This window comes from Fistularia commersonii, chromosome 17 (genome assembly GCF_037954325.1).
Source record: "Fistularia commersonii isolate RoL2024-O1a breed Wild chromosome 17, RoL_Fcom_v1.0, whole genome shotgun sequence".
NCBI lineage: Eukaryota > Metazoa > Chordata > Actinopteri > Syngnathiformes > Fistulariidae > Fistularia > Fistularia commersonii.
Window position 1 is genome coordinate 4,998,399 of NC_141300.1, and position 20,097 is coordinate 5,018,495.

The window sequence follows — 20,097 nt, forward strand, 5'->3', positions numbered from 1 at the left end:
GCTGAGTTTATTTTTTCCCCTCTCCACGTCGCCCCCCCCCCCATGTTTCTTTTTTTGTTTTTTTTGGTTCTTCCCGTCACAGAAGACTGTGAGTTCATTCAGAGAGTCGAGGTGGCTGTTGCTAGAAGGTGATTGGCATGGTGGTCAAATGTGCAGAGTGTGGCATCGTGGGGTGATCAGAGTTCTGTCAGTATCCCTCTTCTTCAACACTCCCCAGCAGCGATGAGCTCACCGGGTCTCTCCGCGAGCCTGTCTCTACGGTGCTCCTCGTCCTCCTCTTCTTCGAAGAGGGTGTGGTGAATACTCAGCAGCTGGTGTGTCGGAGCTCGGGTCAGGGGAGGTGGCTGAGTCTCAAAATTTTCCGCCAGGTTGAGAGGCTCCCTTTGAGTTGGAGCGGGAGGAGGAGGAGGAGGTGGAGGAGGAGAGGGTTTGGGACTGAGGGGGTCATCACTGGAGGGCGGATTGGGGCTAACACCGTTAACGTATGTACTGGTGGGCACGGTCACTGTGGAAAAGGCAGTGTTGGTCACCTCTGGTGAGCAAACCTTAGTCTCTGAAAAGACAAATGTAAAGTACCATGAAGGGGAGAGAATGAAAGACTCCAAGACTTGAAGAGAAACTGTATTGGAAATGATTATCTCTTCACGGGATTGTTTTGTACGAGGGCGACGGCACACCAGGTCGCAAACGTCAATTTCATGCCAACAAACCACTCAGTTACGACATTCATTGAGACATTTTAGGAGGGGCATCCGAAGGAATACCAGGGAGCATCAGCATCGGGCCTATCGGGCCAGGTCCCCTCGATACGCTGAGCAGACTTCAAATTGATTTCCAAACAGATGCCATCACTGATGTTTTGGAACCAACCAGCCAGTAAAGCCAGCAGCAGTGAGGGCAGTTTGCATGGCCCTCTCCGTTGCTCATGGCTGCCTCCTGGCTGCTTGGTCTGAAAATAGTTAGACACCCAGACAGGCAACAAAACACTCTGGGATTGGCCTTGTGTTGTGCGAGGTCTGGAAAATGACCTCTATAACCCCAGTAATATATGTGTGTTGTCGGTCCATTCATCTACAACAGTATCCTTTGTGTGTCATTGATAAAAATGGCACACAGACAATTTAATCTTTGATTGGTAAGCCTCTAGTTGGCACTTTGGCTTTACACTTGGTGTTTGTGTATGTGTATGTGTGTGTGTGTGTGTGTGTGTGTGTGTGTGTGTGTGTGTGTGTGTGTGTGTGTGTGTGTGTGTGTGTGCATGTGTGCGTGTGTGTGTACATGTGTGTGTGTGTACCTGTTCAGATTATTCTGATAAGCAAAGACATTGGAATTCTATAGTTTGGGGCCAATGGGACCATCATTTGGTAAATCGATTCTTTAAAGAAGTCTTTAAAAGAAACATCTTTTACATGCGTTGGGTTTCTTTATCCTATATATTCACTTCTGACGCATCCAGATATTAAAAAGAAATCATAATGTTAATCTTACCTGTAATTGCACCGGACACATGCACAATAGTATGTGTGCCTTCAAGGTACACAGTATCCATATTGTGCTCTGTGGGTATAGACTCCGCGGTTGTGGTCTCTACCTTGGGTTTACGGATGGTCAGCATGTACGGATGGACGTCCAGGGAAAAGTTGCGCGTGTGCTTTTTCTCCATTCCGCTTATATCTGCAGTTGTAAATGAACACAGAAGACTTCAAAGAATGCACATTAATAAATCGAAGCAAACATCCTCCAAAGGATGACAAACATCCAGCAGAAGCAGAGTATCGACATCCATTTACGTTTTAGCTTCATTTCATCTGATGAACGGAAGTTGAATATTAGCTACTTCATCACTGTTGCAGTTGTAAATGTAAGTGATAATACATCTTTTCATGCACTTGTGCAACAAACCTTTAAACAGGTTCTCCTCTACAGTTATGTCCTCAGGGGATGCTGAGCTCTGAGACAATTGGTTGAAAGCAATACCACCAACAGCCATGATTAATAGCCAGGTCTAAAAACTGCTGTACGCTGCTGCTTTACCCTCTATAAACATGACGATCTCTGTCTGTTAATGCTGAACTCCTGCGACAAATCCTTTTTTTTGTGTGAACAAGAAGTCATCCATGGATGTACATTAATATGGACAAACTCCAAGTCATGCAGTAGCTGGTATAGATAAGGCTAACAATGTTAGTGGTGAACTTGGTGATATACCGCAAGGTACCTATTTGGTTTGCAAATGCTAAAAATGACAAAGACTGTGGAGCCAGCGTTCGTTGTGCTCGCACCTTTCGTGGCGGGGTGCTGGGTGCTCTTGCTGTCCAGAAGGGGTGCGATGAAGCTGTCTGCCACTGTCTTTCGCCTCACCGGTTTCGGTTTCTCGGGTTTCGTGTTGTTTTCCAAACGTGTAAGGGTAAGGGGTTCCTTTGTAGGGTGAATAAAAACAAACAAGAAGAAAAAAGTTTGTTGTATCGAATATGATTCAACACAGAAGTGGCTAATGCCGGGCAGTGTCCTTCCCGAAATGCTGACTACTATCTCTAGAGGAAGAGACCATCAGCGAGAACTGATATGACTCATATCTTGATGAGCCATCTGAGCTCATGTTGAACTGCTGTGCTCCCTGGATCATGTTAAATTAAATATTATTAACCATGTGAGCTTTGGTTTTCTTTGCCAATTTCTCCACTTATGTTGTCATCTTGAAGACAAGGTGTGTTTTCTCGGGCAACCGTCTGCCTTACCTTGAATGGCTGAGGAAGAGGATTTGACGAAGGGATCCATTTAATCTTCTTTCGTGGTCGTTTGATGACTAATGGCTCCGTGGCCATCTCTCCAACTCCCAGATCAGTGGGATCTATATTAGGATCCAATGTCTGTATCCCAGAATCCCTCACAGTGGGCGTCGCATCATGGTTGGACTGTGCGAGTGCAGCCAGTAGCTGCCTGACCACGTTGTCATACATGAGGTCGCTCTCATTGGTGATGAAGTCCAACCGGTTCAGCGACTTGATGTGGTCCCGGTTCTCATTGCAGAACATGGCCAGGATATTGATGTCGCAGAACTGAGACTTCTGCCAGCGCCGCCGCGTCTTAATGCCGACTTTGTGCAGTTTGTCGAACACAAAGTTGGACTTGCGAACGACGAACAAATGCAGCAGATTGAGGAGGATGATAAGGTTCATGGTGCAGAGCAGGGCGATGTCCACGGCAGCCATGATGCGCTGCAGCTGCACAGCGGGCAGCTTGCAGTTGACCCTGAGCTTCAGCTCTGAATAGCTGCTAATGTCCGGCGGTTCGCCCAGGGCACAGGTGAATTCATTCTGCCTTTGGCGGGCGTAGTAGGCGCTCAGGTAGGAAATGGGGATAGAACTGAGGCAGATAATAGCCAAGTGGCGGGCCAGGTAAATCTTAGCCAAAAAGTTGCTCTGACCGCGTCTCTCTAAATACTTCTCAAACAGGTTCTGCTCGGGACTCTTTTCCTTCTCTGCATTTTCTATAATCTCCCTCCTCTCTCGCTCGGTGATGCCGGGTCCCTTCGACTGGATCTGCTTCTCGATCTTCGGCGCTCGGCCCTCCGCGGCTCGATGGTAGCAGTTATCGATCTCTTGAAGTAGGAAATTGAGTTCTGAGGTGAGCCGCGTGGACGCGAGGAACTCCCAGCCTAAAGCTGGAATGTACATAATTCCGGCGAAGGCCAGCAGGGCGTAGGGCAAGAACTTATGCTCGAATAGCGAAGGCCAGAGGTGAGACTCCACACCAGGAACGGCGTCGCGCAGCTCTGTCCAGCAGTAGCCTCTCGCATACAACGCCTGGTCTCTGGTAAAGTTGTGGGGTGTGTAACAGTATATGGACTCCTCTGAGGAGACAGGAAGCACAACGTGGTGTCAGTGCATTTGTTGAAACGATTTCGATTTCGTTCGGGGATCTCAATTTCATAATGTCACTTTGCATTAATATCGCATCCCAATTTAGATTTTGCAGGGTAATTATGCAAATGACTCCATTTCAGATAAAAGTATTTATATAATACCTGTGGTATTGCGGCTCCGCTGGAGGGCCGAAGCATTTGGATGTAAATCAACACCTGACCAAGAATTCATTGTAAGATAAAATCATTAATTGTAAAATTGGCAAATTTAAGCTACACAGATTTGTGAAACAATTTATTTACTTAAAATCCAATCAAATAAATCATTTCATTTTTCGCTATTTTAATCATAGCAAGCAACCAGATTCATATTCCTGCATAAGGAAAGCTTTTCAGCTTCTCTCCGACACTACTAGAAAGTGATGTTTCCGACACATCTCTGTTCGGTTGAATGCAGTCCAGAGGGCTGCACTCAAGTCAGCGGAGTTAATATTCCTGGTTTATTTTCTGTTGAGAACTGACAAAATGAAAAAAAAAATCCAATATCTCTGGAAAGTTGTAATGTCAAAACAACAAACACGAAGTTTTGTGACTTAACAGTTTGCTGTTCGACCAACTCTGGGTTTTAAATTTAGCCTCAGTTTCATTTTCTAATTAACTCCGCCACCTTTCCCGCATGAACTCCAACTTTTTCTTTTTTAATTGACTAAGTGATGGAAGGTGTCGTGTGGGAAAAGAAGTTCTTGTTCTTGTTGTTTTGAAACTTGGCGTCTCCTTCAAGAAGGTGAGAGGCCTGGCGATCTGTAATCTTGGATTAATAAGCAAACCTGGGCCGTGTCATGAGACCGGACCGTTACTCGAAAAAGAACGCAGATCCAAATAACTTTGCAAAGTCCGGCCCAATTTATTCTATCGCTGGTGAGGAAAGCTGAACGTATCTAGTTCACCTGCTCCCAGGTCTGAAGACTCCACCACTGGGAATAAATTCCACCCATTTAACTCTGGACTTCCTGTATGATGAGTCTTAAGCAAAGAGTCACTGCTCATATATTTAGCATTCTGGTGAATGTTAAATATATATGGGGAATTACACTGTCATTATAAATAGGCAAAGAGAAACGTAAAAGAAAAAGACATCTGGAAGAAGACATGGCTTCTGCTGCTCGAGTTATACCCTCAGTCCCCAGCTGCCTTATCGCTGAACCTTCGTAAGGAATGATCTGATATCTGTCTAATCCATTGCTTCCACTCCTCCTTTCCCCTCCCAGCAATCCTTACCTCCTTACCTACAATCTGCTCTCATTGCAGTGAAGCCTCTCGCATCAGAATCAACATTTTCCTTCCCTGCCTGATGTGCGACTAATCAAGAGACTTGAAAGCCATGTATGGCTATAAATACACTATAAACACACATCCACGTTAACCGTTTTTCAATTAATTCTCCAGACTGCGTCATAGTTTGGTATTATACCGGTGAATTAAATATCTGGGATGAAATGTCTTGCGGTTCAATGAACCCCGAAGGTCCTACCTGCAAAGTTCCTTGTGAAGACGAGGGTGACCAGCAGAATGGGGATGATCACCGTGCCGATAGTGACGACCCGATCAAAGGGGAGCTCCAGCTTGAGCTGCACCATCAGGCCGGCCAGCGCCCCACCTTTCTCATCCTGAGAGGAGCCCGGCAGGATGAGCTCCTTCAGCTTCTCGCCAGCGAGTAGAGCTGTCGCCATGTCTAAGTTCTGATCGAGGATGTTCTGCATCTGGGGGGTGAAGAGCGCCTCCGCACACACTGGCCCCGTCTGGGCTGGAGGTGCGACCAGATTCTTCCCCGCTGTACCTAAATACTCCTCAGCACTGTAGCACACAGGCACGCATGCGGCCGACTTCAGCCCCTGTCACCATACGCTGGAAAGAAGCAGGTCATAACAGTTTCGTTGGATACCCTAGCCGAGTTTCTTCCACGGCTGCTCAACTGGGTTCTTGGATACACACATACCCATTCACGAGTGCACGCCTCGCTTAGCCTTCTCCGTGAGCATCTTTATGATTTGATCCGTCTCAGCGGCTCCTGGCACCGATCCACGTTCTGTGAACGAGCTTGAATAATGACCCGAGCTCAGGAAGCGTCCTTGCACGCCTCAGGGAGAGCGGGGAAGTGATTTGTGGCTGACTGTTGTGAAGGAAGTCTCTGGCAGAAGATGCTCCATCCAATCCTTTTCTGAAAGAAAATTATACAAGATAGGAATATAGAAAAACCTCAAATGTCATGGAGATGGATAACTACATCATATATCAAAAGCATTATTTTATGTCTATAAAGCCTAAATGGTATTACATTCATTTATCAAGTCAGAATGGAAAGATTTGTTGGCTCAAGCCCGCTGGGCGAGAGTTGGAAAAGACGTCAGGCAATCACAGGAGCACATCTGGACACAACCAACGATTCAGTCTTACAGCTAAAGAAGTCTACCATCAACCTGCTGCATGTCTTTGGACTATGGAAGTAAGAAGATCCACAAAGGCCATTGAGAACTTGCAAGCTTCAGGTTCTGGAGCTGGAAAGGGCGCAGGTTGACCACTTGAATCCAGCCGGCGATCTTCTTGTTGAGAGGTGAGAGTATAACCAACAACACGTGCTGCTCCAGGAATGGGACAAATATCTGAAGAAAAATATGGATTTACCAATCAAGTCCTGACTTGCCCTCAAATTTGAGCATTATTCTTTAATCAGTGAGGGGTTAAAAATAAAAAGCTGGGAGGGGTCTTGTTGGGGGATGTAAACCCCCCCCCCCACGCCACACACACACACACACACACACACACACACACACACACACACACACACACACACATATACACACACTTACATTACCCCTCTTAGAAACAGAAATAGAGTTGTAGTATGGACTCCAGACCCAGTGCACCAACTGTGCGATATATCTATTCCACTGGCCGTTCGCTGTTTCCTCCGAGCTCAAAGTGCCTTAATACCCAAGGAAACCTGAGCTCTGTGAGCCGAATCATCTCCGTCACAAGTGAGAGTCAGACAGTGTAGAGCCCCAGGAGGTGTGGACGACAAGGTGACATCACCTCCCAGCTGAGATAGTCCCAGTGCTGGAAACCAGCCCAGGCAAAAAGCCCTATAATAAGCTTTGATATGCATTAGTATTCTTTAGTTCTAACATAATGTAATTTACAAGGCTGATGTTAGGAAATGTTCAATGCTAGCAAAAAAGCATTTATCATCAGTGAATCATATGTCTCATATCAGGCTCTACTGGAAACATGCGTCAGCGAATTTATCTATACAGAATGACATTATAGATGCCATTTGTCTCCACAATGTGTTTCACCCTGTACAAACTTCAGTGGAAGAAAAGAAGGTCAACAGAATTGCAGTTATTAGTCAGAAGTACTGTAGGTTATATAAATCAAATAGATTGGTTATAGATATCAAGCAACCATTATTACTAAATGAAAATATAGAAGCTAATTTGCTACAGTCATTCATTCATTTATTCAAACAAACTTCTCATATCAGTTTTATTTGATTTACATTTAATGTTGCCAGTCTGCTGAGAGGATTGTGAATAGTGGCTATATAGACTTCATATTTCCATCTGTTGGCCACAGGACATGACTTATTTCCCCATTCATCATCCAGATAATTAATATTGGGTTGATGCACCTCTTTTTGGTAAGGAGAGCCTTAACACACTTTGCAGTGTGTTATCAAATCTACATAAAAATCTACATATCACAAATCTACATACTAGGCGAGAATCATCTCACAGTCTCCCCATAGTGCCTCCTGCTGAAACCCATTTTCCCGCAAACCTTTGAGAGAACCTGGCACCTGAAGTGATGCTGACTCTGCTTATGTAGCACTTTCATCGCCTTGCAGTTTCAAAGAGCTTTACACTGGTTTAAATCACCCATTAACACACACACACACATTTACACACAGACGACGGCAACAATTCCATACAAGGTGCTAACCAGTCCGTCGTGGCCAACTGGGGATGGGGTGGCTCTGTTTTTTGCCCAAGGACACTTCAGCATGCAGGCAGGTAATAAAACCGCAATTGCTTTGATTGCTGGCGCTTCATTTGGGGTCATACAGATTCCATCCAAGGCCACTTCCTGCTGTTCGTCACAAGCCATCTTGTTGGACAAACTCTTTCGATATGCAAATATAATTAGATTGCATCATGCTTTTGCCACAGGGTAGCAATGTGGGTGGACTGATAAATTTAAGCTTCATTATTTCATCATTGAATTGATTATGTAAAACCTGCGTTCATTTTCCCCTAGCTATCGAATACTATTTAATAATTAGCCTTGTTTTGTGTAATATCAACTAGGAATGTAGAAAATATTTTATCATTACCCTCAGCTCATTGGTATTCCTCCAAAAGCGCATGTCCAGGTTGATTAAAACGAAATGAAAATAAAGTACATGGGGATAATGAGCGGTCAGGCTGTGAAACAAGCCGAAATGCCGCATCAAATTATTTCACGGTTTCCTGAGAAAAGTCACCCGGTTCTCCGTCGAGATGTGGTGGTGGGGATTAGAACGGCTCCTTCCTGGACGCTTCAGTGTGCAGGTGAATACCCATGAACCAGTTTTGGATTTGACAAACCATGAGCAATGAAATGTAGAATTATTCATCAAATACAGAATCAGTATTTTTTTTGCAGTATCTTCCAAGTAGGCACCAAGCTGGCCCTCCACTCCCAATACTTCACAAATTTCAGGGTTACACTGTTTACCATCACAAACATTCACACAGTGTTGAAATTTAAACATCAATCTCAATGGATCTGAATCCCTGAGGTTAATTGTACATTTTTTTTCTAGTTTTACAAACTGCATGTCAGTTGATATACAGTCCAACACGGCTCTATGTTCTGTCCGTTGTCAGGTGGGTGTTTTCTTACAGAACAGTCCGGTCAGTCGGGGTCGTCCTCTGAACCCAGACACGTGTCAGTAGAAACCCTCACCCGTGCATGCATAACAGGGATGATCATCTGCAGTGAAGGGGTTTCGCTCAAAGGTTACAAGGATGTCCCCGGTTGGGAATACATCAGCCACCCGCCGCCTCAGTCCTCACCCCGCTTGCTCACATGTTTCCCCCCATCTGTCTCCCCCCCTTGTTACACCGTCTGCCCCTGTTCCTCAGTCATTATGCAAGAGCTCATATCTTCCGAAGGCTGAGACGCCGTGCCCGCTTGCGGGAAGAGCTCGTCGTTATTCGAAGGAGCGAAACCTCAAGAGAACAGGGGATTCTTCATATAGTCACTTTCAACAAGCTCATCTAAACAGAGAATGACTCAAATGTTTACAGTAAATATAACAATACTGTTAATACAATCCTGAGATTCTGCAGCAAAACAACAAGACTCCATCAGGTCCCCTCAGGACCGAGTGACTAACAAGACCATTTTCAAACGGCCAAAGGCACAACAGGAGAAATAAACTTTGTACAATTTACATTTAAAGGGACAGCAGGACTTATCAGAGCTAGAGGAATGTGGGGGGGAGAAGCAACCAGGGAATCCCAAGATTTCTTCGGTCACTTCAGCACCCTACTTGAAACCCCCCCCACCCCCCTGGAAACAATGCCTGGCTTGGGGACACTAACAGAGGTAGCTCAGGAATGAGACGATGGGTTTGTGGGGTGGGGGGTGGGGGGGGTGATGGGGGACAAGTTTCACTCCAACAAACACTCCGAAAACCTTCTGGAGAACAAGAAAGATTGGAAAGCTGGACGAAATAGACAAGGTGTTCAGTTTTGCACAGAGCTGCGGTGAAGTCCACTCACTTTTGCGGGAGCTGAGGGGTTGGAGGTGCAGGGGGAGAGATTATATCCCCGTCCCGATCCACTCCTGTTGGGGTGGGATGTCTGAGCTGTCTCGGACGGTCGGAAATCGCCACCGGGAGGACCAGACTCCCGCCCGATACGTCCGATCGGCGGCCGCCTGCGGTCGACGGCGAGCCGTTTCAGCACCCGGGCGGTGGACAGCTCCCGGCGAGAGTCGAGGGGGGCAACCGAACCTAAACGTTTGACCGTGCGTGTGCGTGCGTGCGTGCGTGCGCTGGTCTCTTTGTGTGTGTGTGTGTGTGTGTGTGTGTGTGTGTGTGTGCGTGTGTGTGAACGGAGATCCTCCAACCTCACACGCACACAGACACACACACACACACACAGTCACGCAAACGCACCGGCCCGGTCTACCTGTTTGCACGGCGTCGGCAGAAGATGCTGCGGTGCGCAGAGGCGACGTGCACGCAGCGAAGGAAAGCCGTCAAAAAACCACCCACCTTGTATCGCCGTTCCCCCCCCTCCCCGCCACCCGCCACCCGCCACCCGCCCCGCAAGGAAAGGGTTAATCTGCAGTGCGGGCGAGCAGCTCCAGCATGGAACCGAGCGCGCCGGTTTGTTCCGCCTTACCCCGCCCCCCGTCCCCTGCCTCTTCCTCAGAAACAAGGGGATGAGATAACGCATTAAGATTCTACGGTTCACCGAACCGGGTCACTTTGCCGGTTATAACGTGAGAGCCAGAGAGCTTGTTAGAATATCGATCGGTTGAAAAATGAATCGATAAGCGGGTTGATGTTAATATGCGTATGTATGCATCTCTTTTTGAGCCTGTGAGGAGGAACCACACACACAGACACACACACAGGCTTCGGCGTCATCGTGCGTGTCTGTCATATACCGCCCCGGCTCAGGAATACTGAGCTATTACAACGTTATTTCTGAGCTATTATGTTGTTATTATCAAGTGGATCCTTGCGGGAATAACGGCCGGAGGAGGACAGCTACTTTGAATCACTGGGCGGGGTCAGCAATTTGTTATAACACCAGAGGAATAAGAGGATTGATCTCGGTGTAAACAAAACACAAAGTCAAGTTCAAAATGAAATGATCTTCATCTGGAAGTGAAGAGCAGCGGCTGCTCCGTGGACCGTTTTCTCATGAAACATTTACTTTCTGTCCCCCGGGATCTAACCTTCAGCTTGGTGTCCCGTGGTATCAAAGGGCAGGGGGAAGCAGGAAGAGCAGGGGGGAGCAAGGGAAGGCCACCTAATCCCACACCCGTCATTCATGGGCCAAGTAACAAAGTTAGTCACCCTCAAGCCGGTTTCCACCGGTTGGGGAAGCTGCCCCTGAGTTTGTCTGCGTCAGTGTATATTCTCCCTCTCTCTCTCTCTGTCGCCCTCTCCCTCTTCTATGATGTAAGGTGCTCGCTTATTCCATACCCTGGTGGTTCCAACCATGTACGCCACTGCATAAAACATTTTTGTGATTTTTGGCATTGCAGCACGAGTGTGTGCGTGTGTGTGCACCCACGAATATGTGTGTGTGTGTGTGTCATACACCCGTGCATGTCCACTTTCCATACTTTCCATTTCCCCTCCATGGCCCGGTTCCTTTCGCTAATGCTGATTTCCTCTCTCCGTGCTCCAGAATTATTCAAAGGTTGCTGTTTGAATAACTGCAGCAAACATGAAATAGTCTTTCATCCGCTTTTTTTATTGTCATATTAATGACCCTTTTTTTTAAAGTAGGAAAACTATAAAATCCGCCCGAATCATAGCTGCACTTAAGTGGGTTATATCAGGACGATGGCCTAAAGAGCTCAGAAATACCCTTTTTCACAATCAGCTAAAACAACTTTATTCTTTCAAGACTTCTTGCTTCCTCTCAGTCCATTACAGACCCATCAGGAAGTACATTAGTGTGCATGAAGAGACTGAAGTCCACAACACTCCCGGCTTACTGTGCAGATAATTATATGCAAGGCCGTTATAGACGAACACCGACGTGTTTCCCTGTTGGTTTTCAGTGCGAAGAAAAACTTTGGAAAACACCAACGGGCTTGAGGCTTCAGTTCAAGTGAATCCTCCACACCTTTCGTGAATGTCGCAGCCTGACACAAACGACTCGGCTAACACCACCCCCTTGTCTACCAAAATAAACGTTCTAGAATTCTAGAATGGGATTAATTTTCCTAGAGTTCATCAAACCCTGTGTCTCAACACAAATGCAAGCACCCATCACTGAATGCATGGATCTACACAGGCTATCGTGTCAGTGGTATTGCAGTGCCTTTTAAATTACACAAAACGTGAATACAAACGCACGGTGCAAATTCAACATGCTAAATAACATGCAGTGCCCCCCCCCCCCCCCCATTTACAGTGGCTTATAAAATATCTATCACAGTTCTGTGCAAATTGTCCGTGTTCCCCATGGGTAATTTCAGTGGGCCATTTGCACCATGACTGCCTTCCAGGGTCTGTCTTTGTTGAAATCTGGTAGCGTTCCACTGGTCTCTTGCTGAGGGAGCAAAAGAGGAACAATGGAGTCAGAAAAAAAAGCTGAATTGTAAAGTGACCAAAAAACCCAAAGTGATGCTAAACACATTCGTACTAGCCATAAATTAGCATTAGCTTCTGAGAACATTGATGGTCACGGTAGCCAGGCACTCTTGCCTGTCTTTGTACCTCGCAGCAGGACGTTGATGTTTGCATGTTGTCCTCACACTCTGTGGCCCCGAGGCGGAGCTGACTCTTGTAGGAGGCACAGTGAACCACCGTGGCGGAGTTCAGAACTGCCTGCACCAGCAGCAGCACCATCAGTATGAGAAGCAAGATGTCATAGGATTGCTGGGGACCACAGGGAAAGATGTGCTAGTCATCAGTGGCAGTTTCGCTAATCTTGCACTTTGATGGCGTTTCATTCACCTTTGCGATGGGCACGTCACGCAGGAAGATTTCAATGAAGCTGATCACGCTGCAAGAGAGGAAGCCGGAGGCTGAGAAGAGCAGGGGGGACGTCACGCTGCTGATGGCGATCAACACCTCCACCTGAGGCACAAAACAAAACAAGAGATAAGTTCCAAAAATACTTCAAAATTGAAAAAAAAAATCTTGCATCCAGTAGAAAACAGACTAATTTATTGATGAGCAGTGCAGACTGGAGGCACTATGAGGAAGAAAGCTTAGGGAACTATATTAAAAAATGACTGTTTAGAAATATACTGTTATAATATATGCAATAAGAGGACGTGACCCCAGCTTCATATTCACAAGACTGGGGCTCCAACCAACAGAACATTGTCTTGTACTCACCAGACATTTGTTGGGATATTCAGACACAACATGGGTGGCGATGGCACTTGGAAAACACTGCAGAGCAACAAAGGTCAGGTACAATGTGACGGGCGGCAGCTTTATAGAAATGTCATTGGTAATTACACTTACAGCGACGAGGATCCAGAAAAAGGTGACGGACAGGTAGGGGCCTGGCAGTAAAGCATCCATGTTGAGTGCGATGATTCCTCCGAACACAGCCGAGATCCCTACGATCACCTCAATCACCTGCGTCAGATGTTTCCCGATGTTTTTGAAGCAACACACAGCTTACCTCAAGCCGAAGGCTTGTGTGTTTTATCCCTCTGTGTCAGCTCTCTCTCACAAACATGCCTCGTATGTTCAGCCTCGGTGTCTAACTGACAGGCCGGTTATTTCAGACAGTTTCCTCATTAAAACTCCCATTTGTAATAGTTGGGACATGCTCCCTGTTGTATTGGACAGTTTCCAAAGAGATCCAAAGACATTGTTCAAAATTACCCGATGTATATATGTATATATGTATGTATGTTTGCATGTATGTATGCCTGTATGCTATGCACTTACACATTTTATATAGATGTAAATATGTACTGCATACACACATATATACATATATACACATAAATACACATCACACACATATCAAACATACCAAATATATATATATATATATATATATACATATATATAAGTACACAAATGTATGCATGTATGTATGTTTTTGTGTATGTAAGTACTTATACATACATATGATATAAATCATAACTTATATATTGATAGATATACAGAATATACACATAAATGTATGTATGTATCTATGAATTTGAGTATATATGTATCTGTGTCTCTGCGTGTACAAAGATGTATATGCACACACATATATGTATATGAATGTATGTGTGTGTATGTATATGCACATGTGTATATGTGTTGTGTATATCCCATATGTATACATATATATATATATATAAAATATTTGTCATCCTTTTATATTTATATAAAATCCTTTTATATAGATATAAAAGGATGAAAAAGGCTTTAACCTTAATAAGAAACTAGTTAATGTTGAATATGTATACCTTAGTAGATGTAGTATCATGATAATAACAACTTACAGAGTATGCTTTAAGGAGCCGAGTGGGGAACAATGCAGGCGTCATTGCCAAAGGCCTGTCATGTGTCGCTGGCTGGATAAGATTGGGAGAAGTTAGAGGGCACACACATGCACATGTACCCACACACACGCAAACACAAGCGCACACACCTTCCTGTGGCAGCAGCAGTCCTCTGCTGAGCGAGCTGACAGGATGACAGTGCTTGCCATCAACACCTCCAGCACAATCATTAAGATAAGGTTAAAGTTGATCTGCGATCAGACAGAAAAACAGAAAACACAAATTGTGCTTGTTTTTAATGCTTTTGCGTAAACAAATACAACATTATCGGCCAGTGAGCGACGGTTGTTTTACGTTCACTGCTGAGGGGTTAAGGACTAGTTTACATCCGAACCAAACTAGGCAAGTGGTGGTCACTGCAAATGTTGACACATACACCAACTGGAAATCTGACACCTTTACGAAAAGAAAATACTCATCAGCAACTTGCTGTAATGACTTTGGGAAACGTAATGGTTAGTTTACTCACTGCAACATGTCTGTTCTTGGCGATGGCAAAGCTAGCAATGGATGCTGGGAGGCCCTGTAAGCAACAGTCACACCTTCACCAGCCACTACACCTTAGCATTTAGCAATCCTGATGGTTAGCTGGCAGACTGACAAGGTAAGATGAGGTGATTCTGAGTGTAAAGATATTCTTCTTGCAGTCATGACACTCACCGAGCCAGCGGCGCAGCGCAGGTAGTCCATGGCAACAGGAAACAGATTTCCCAGGTACAGAGAGAAACCAGATGTGATGAGTAGACTGCCCTGTTGAACATGCATGCACACGCGTGCACACACACACACACACACATATACACACACATATACACACACATACACACACACACACACGCACACACGCACACACGCACACACACACACAAACACAAAGATGTGTACCAGTACACACATTCATAGATGCATTCAGACTGTACAGGAATGATATCCTTATTTCTCTCACTCATGCAAAAGCATGCACAAAATACTGCTGCCTCATAATATGACAACTGTCATATTTTAAAAAATTATAAATTGATCAACTCACGTGTAATAACACATTTAAAACATCATTGTATTGTCCGCATCTGCAGTCAATGGCTTTAGATAAATAGGCCATGATAAGTTTCTCACATTTGCAACTCTGCCTTTTGAAAATAATTCATCAGGCAAATCTGAGACAACTGTTAAACATATAATGTATGTGATTTTTTTTATAGATACTGTGATATATACTTGAATATCAATGCATTTAAATTTAGGCCATATAAAGTGGACCTGTGGTCCAGTTTAAGAAGCCACACTCTGCCAGCCTGGGCTAAATATGGGACATGTGGAGGTCTACCTCGGAAGCACAAAACAAGATTTCTCATCACCATGTGACTCAAATTTTGAAGATTGGGTCTGAATCCAAAATGAACCGTCAATCTTTCGAATTTGTGTGTAATGGCTCTAAAAAGGTGAACCCTATCCTGTGCCTCCTCCGCTGCTCCCCCCTCACCCCTATGAGGACACTGTAGAGCCAGGCCCTGTAGCTGAAGCAGGGGTGCTTTAGAGGCTCCGGCTGGGCCAGCTGCAGGTCACTGGCCCTCACGTCCACCGTGTAGCTGTCCCGCTCAGGCCTGTCCCGCTCCCCCCTGTCCAGCCTTCTCTCCACCCCCCTGTCTCCTCGCCGCCCCAGCGACCCGCTCCCCCTCTCCAAGGTGGACATGTGGCTGTAGGTGAACTCCTCTCGGGCCGACAGCTCTTCGCACTGCATCGCTGGAAGGGCTGGATCCCTGCGCACACGCGGACAGACAGAGCAGCCAGTGATGGATGGAACGTGCGTCCTTAGCGTGCATCCAGGAAGTTTTCTTTTTGTAAAAAGTTGCGCGACCTGGATGAAGAAATGAATCTACATGCACTATCTACTCCCAAAACAACCTGATCCTCATCTTCGTTCCTTCTCCACTCACCTGCTCTTGTGTCTCCTGCAGGATGGGGCCCGGAATAGCCCAAAAACAAAGACGTTTTTCAGCCGAGATCAAACCTCCACATGGGGAATGTCTTGTTTTCATCCGCAGCTCCCTCTGCACCCCATCTCTCTTGCATTTACACTATCTGCCCCCACCCTGGCTCCCACCCTCTCTCCCTCTCTCTCTCTCTCTCTCTGGAGCTCTTCAAAGTGTGGAGCTGAAACACATGGCTCCTGTGTTGCCAGCCTACTTTGTTCCAGAGGGAGAGCGCCTGTGCATGACAACAAGGCCTGGGTGAAGGGGGCTCGCGCAGGGGGCAAAGTTACAAGGGGCGGACTGCCCCTTTTTTTATATCCCCGTCCGCTCTCACAGACGCGCGTCGACTCACTTGCAACGGGGGGGAACAATGGATGTTCAGAAACACAGAAGGTGACGTGTTCTGGAATTTCTCCCCTAAGCTGAAGAGATAAGGCAGTGCCGGAGTTGTGCACATACTGCACCTTGTTTATTTTGTAACGTGCCCCACTAACCCCCCCATGGAGCCCTCCTTCTAAATGTCCCCTTGTATTTCTCAGTCTTGTACTGGCTCTTCACGAGCCAGTAAATTAAAATGCCCCAGCAGTGCTCTGAAAAAAAGCGAGAGAGACATTTCCACATGCCTGCCTCGGGTCTGACACCGCTAATCCGATGACGGATAAGCAAGAATCCCCTTCTCTTTCAGGGCTCAGTCCCTTGGAACGGCTTCGTCCCAGTATGTGTGCCGATTGTTTCAAGTACGTATGGAAGGCTTTAGGATCCCATCCAACCTTTAACGGAGCGCAGCATTCTCAGATCAGCATTGTTCCTGGGCAGCGGTAACCATAGCGACTCCTTAACAACTGCTGTCAGGCCTTCTCTTACCATTTTACAGTCGGTGCCATGTGCACACACACACACACACATACACAGACACACACACGCACACACACACACACATGTAATAATACCTTGCAATAGTTCTTTTGATGTACAGTCTCAGGAAATACAAAAAAAAGGTGACATTGCCAAGTATGTGTACTGACGCAGTGTACTTGTGGGGAGTTTGAAATACTTGTACTCACCTCTGGTAATTCCATGTGATACTACTGCACTCTTGCATTCTACAATATCTTTCAGAGAACTATTATGAACTCATTTCACTCAATGTATTTGTCTGCTGACTCTCGTTACCAGATTCTGATTTTATATACACTAACATGTTGTTTTTTGTTTTCTTTAAAAATGCTATGCACCACTTTTTGCGGTCAAAAATATGCATGTAAATGTTCATGCATTATATGACATGATTCGGTTCCATTATTATTCCATATTGATAAATTGTAAATGCTCTCACACACACTAGTGGTAAAAACACCCAAATAGTATACAATAAATATCTAAAAAAGCTGCTTGAGGACAACTTTCACTTTTCTAATATTTTATCCTTGATGCATAAAATACAACTTCTGCTTTTCTTCATTCATTTAATCCACTGTTGTTGATGTTCACTTTGGAGGAGAGTCTCAACTTATATCCCTGACAGGCTCCGCCCTGACTACCTGGCTGCCCCGTCCATCCATCATGTGTGCAGAAATGAGTCACGGTGTCTCGTTCTGCACCGACCGCTGCTCCGGGGAGGCAGCTGCCAGCAAAATAATCCAATTATTATCCAATGACGGGCTGTTCTCGTTGCTTTTTGTGAAAAGTGGTGTGTAGTGGATTAGGGTTTCTCTTCAGTATTGACCTCCCACTTGGTGTTTTGCCACTTCTTGCAAGAGAGCGAAGGCTCAGAGAACAAGGACTGCCCTGTTCTCTGAGCCCAGCTTTGATTTTATCCTCTTCTCCTCGGTGAATCCGTTATCGAACTATCGCACCCCCCAGACCCGTTTCACACCTGTCCGCTCCGACTTCCCCTCTGACCGTGAGTCTTTGAACATTCGGCCGTACACTTCCTCCACCCCTGACACATTGGATACTTGTATTTGAATAAAATAAAAAGTAAAGAAAGGAATCTAGAAATCGTGAATTGCAAAAAAAATGGCAAAAAAATGCGAAACATAACAAATACGACAGACCTATAAAGTCCACTGATGAGCCTCATTTGTGGACCATAAACAGATGATTCATTAAATTTGCAGTACTATTTCTTTTACTGAAAGCAGTTGTTTATATGGACGTGCAGTTAAACCTTCTTTTTTGCATAATTTATTGTTTTCTTTTGCACTGCAGGCATTTTCCTCAACATCATATATTGATGATTTAGAATAACTGGTGAGCGTGTTAATAAATGTATGAAAATTTAGTTTTAACACTTCAAGTCATAATTATTGACTTGCGATCAACTAAGTTTCTGAATGTATTATTAGCCTAAAAGATTATTAGCCTAAAAGATTATTAGCGAGCAAGGTCATTAAAATTAATTAAAGCAAAGTTAATTAAAAATGTATGACTTTAACTTAAGTCAAGTAACTTTTCACTTACCATTCATTGACACAGCTTTTATCTTTATTCTAAAATAACAAAATTAAAAAGTAAAAATAAAGAAAAAACAGACAAGATAGCATGATTAGCAACACAGCAATCAAAGCATTTTATGCAGGAAGTAAAAAATGATTTCCGATTTAAAACAATGAATCCAGGAGACCCCGATGTTAACGTGTTTTTACGTGTTATGAACTGCTGCAAGAGAAAGAGACCGAATAACAAAGACAAATGCATTTCTATGAACCTTCAACCTCTGACTCCCTTCAACTTGGAGTGTATTTGAATTCAGATTCACAAAGCTCTTTTAATTTCACACTTGGAGAAAAAAAAGGGATGGTTTTGTTCAAAAATGTACCCCCACATTGTCCAATTGCAAAGCAAAGGACCAAAACCAGTTATTTCCATCATCATTTGCCGAGATTTAACGCATTCCTGATGCTGACAATGTTGTGAAAATAAAAGCAGAGTGTCCAGAATGCTAATTCAGCATATGTGTATCTTAAATAGCAATTTATGGATATTTTCATGTGTTCGCTGTTGTGTCAACGATTTGAGACCATATATTACAGGCCTCTTTGGCCGGCGTGCAAGTCGGGTACCAAACTAAACCACGTTCCAGCTGAGATGTAACCTTTCAGCTGTTGAGCGAAAATAATACAGACTTACACATCAAACAGCATAACGGAGGCCCCCTCGTGGGTGTTGTTACATCAGAGGAATCTGATAGCAGATTCACTATTTATATATATATATATATATATATATAGACACATATATATATATTAATTTTATCTTGATTTTTATGCGGGGGAGAAAAACCAAGTCACGCATGGCATGTAGTTTCACAATTCAGAGAGCATTATTTCTTTTTCCAGTTCTTTTTCCAAAATTCCACGACCGTTGATGATGATTAGGTGTTTAGTGATTCAGGTTGTTGACAAAAAACCATCCTCAGCCGGTCGCTCAGTGTTGAACAGAGTAAAAGCAGCTCCTTCACAGAATCACTTCAAACAGATCTTCCGACATGCAACAGCTAAACATAGATATTCATCAGTTATTGTTTTTTTGTTTGTTTGTTTTTTACAATAATATCCAACAGTAAAGACACATGAGAAAAACATCTGCGGATATATACAGTTACTTTACATTATACATCTGCTTTTATCGACATTATTTACACGACAGCAGAAGAGTCAAAGTCTGTCATCCCACTGGGTTGTCCAATAAAAATCAGCCGTGCTTTTTCCCGTCGGTCGCATGGTGGCTACATGATTGGTCATTGGCTTTGGAGTTATCGATAGACGTACAAATCGACTTCTCAGCGCAGAATCCGCCAGCTTGTCCTCGCATCGGCGTCAGGATGCATTGAAAATTGGCCGATGTCATTGGAGTAACGCCCGGGGCCGAGTCTTACGGCTCAGTGTGGGCAGTCCCCCCCCCCCCCCCCCCCCTCCCTCCCGGTAATTTGTACCATCG

At 44.9% G+C, this 20,097-nt stretch overlaps 2 protein-coding genes across 4 annotated transcripts; both read right to left on the reverse strand.

Annotated features, from left to right (window-relative positions):
- Positions 1 to 45: 45 nt before the first annotated feature.
- panx2 (pannexin 2) lies at positions 46 to 10,228 on the reverse strand. Of its 2 annotated transcripts, XM_086163294.1 has the most exons (8): positions 9,691 to 10,117; positions 6,343 to 6,525; positions 5,862 to 6,083; positions 5,397 to 5,770; positions 2,739 to 3,853; positions 2,283 to 2,418; positions 1,489 to 1,674; positions 46 to 553 (listed from the first exon to the last, which is right to left on the reverse strand). In XM_086163294.1, exons 4-8 carry the CDS (start codon positions 5,623 to 5,625, stop codon positions 204 to 206), a joined length of 2,016 nt encoding a protein of 671 aa, XP_086019420.1. In that variant the 5' UTR covers positions 5,626 to 5,770; positions 5,862 to 6,083; positions 6,343 to 6,525; positions 9,691 to 10,117; the 3' UTR covers positions 46 to 203. The 2 variants fall into 2 exon arrangements, with proteins under 2 accessions (XP_086019420.1, XP_086019419.1); XM_086163293.1 differs by lacking the exon at positions 6,343 to 6,525 and having other exon boundaries at positions 9,691 to 10,228.
- Positions 10,229 to 11,385: 1,157 nt separating this feature from the next.
- mlc1 (modulator of VRAC current 1) lies at positions 11,386 to 16,282 on the reverse strand. 2 transcript variants are annotated; one of them, XM_086163517.1, is made up of 12 exons: positions 16,120 to 16,282; positions 15,666 to 15,942; positions 14,843 to 14,932; positions 14,652 to 14,705; positions 14,477 to 14,578; positions 14,272 to 14,373; positions 14,123 to 14,194; positions 13,137 to 13,253; positions 13,005 to 13,061; positions 12,618 to 12,740; positions 12,378 to 12,539; positions 11,386 to 12,210 (listed from the first exon to the last, which is right to left on the reverse strand). In XM_086163517.1, the coding sequence occupies exons 2-12, from the start codon at positions 15,921 to 15,923 to the stop codon at positions 12,133 to 12,135; spliced, it is 1,215 nt and encodes a 404-aa protein (XP_086019643.1). In that variant the 5' UTR covers positions 15,924 to 15,942; positions 16,120 to 16,282; the 3' UTR covers positions 11,386 to 12,132. The 2 variants fall into 2 exon arrangements, with proteins under 2 accessions (XP_086019643.1, XP_086019642.1); XM_086163516.1 differs by having other exon boundaries at positions 15,666 to 16,040; positions 16,120 to 16,229.
- Positions 16,283 to 20,097: the final 3,815 nt, after the last annotated feature.

Coding starts and splice junctions, on each gene's coding strand:
- panx2 (XM_086163293.1), bottom strand. CDS start 5,625: ATGCAGAACATCCTCGATCAGAACTTAGACATGGCGACAGCTCTACTC. Junction 2,419..2,738: donor CTCTTCCTCAGCCATTCAAG/GTAAGGCAGACG, acceptor CACCCTACAAAG/GAACCCCTTACCCTTACACG. Junction 554..1,488: donor TGTGTCCGGTGCAATTACAG/GTAAGATTAACA, acceptor TTGTCTTTTCAG/AGACTAAGGTTTGCTCACCA.
- mlc1 (XM_086163516.1), bottom strand. CDS start 16,221: ATGAAAACAAGACATTCCCCATGTGGAGGTTTGATCTCGGCTGAAAAA. Junction 14,579..14,651: donor CCAAGAACAGACATGTTGCA/GTGAGTAAACTA, acceptor CTTTTCGTAAAG/GTGTCAGATTTCCAGTTGGT. Junction 12,540..12,617: donor GTGACGTGCCCATCGCAAAG/GTGAATGAAACG, acceptor TGTGGTCCCCAG/CAATCCTATGACATCTTGCT.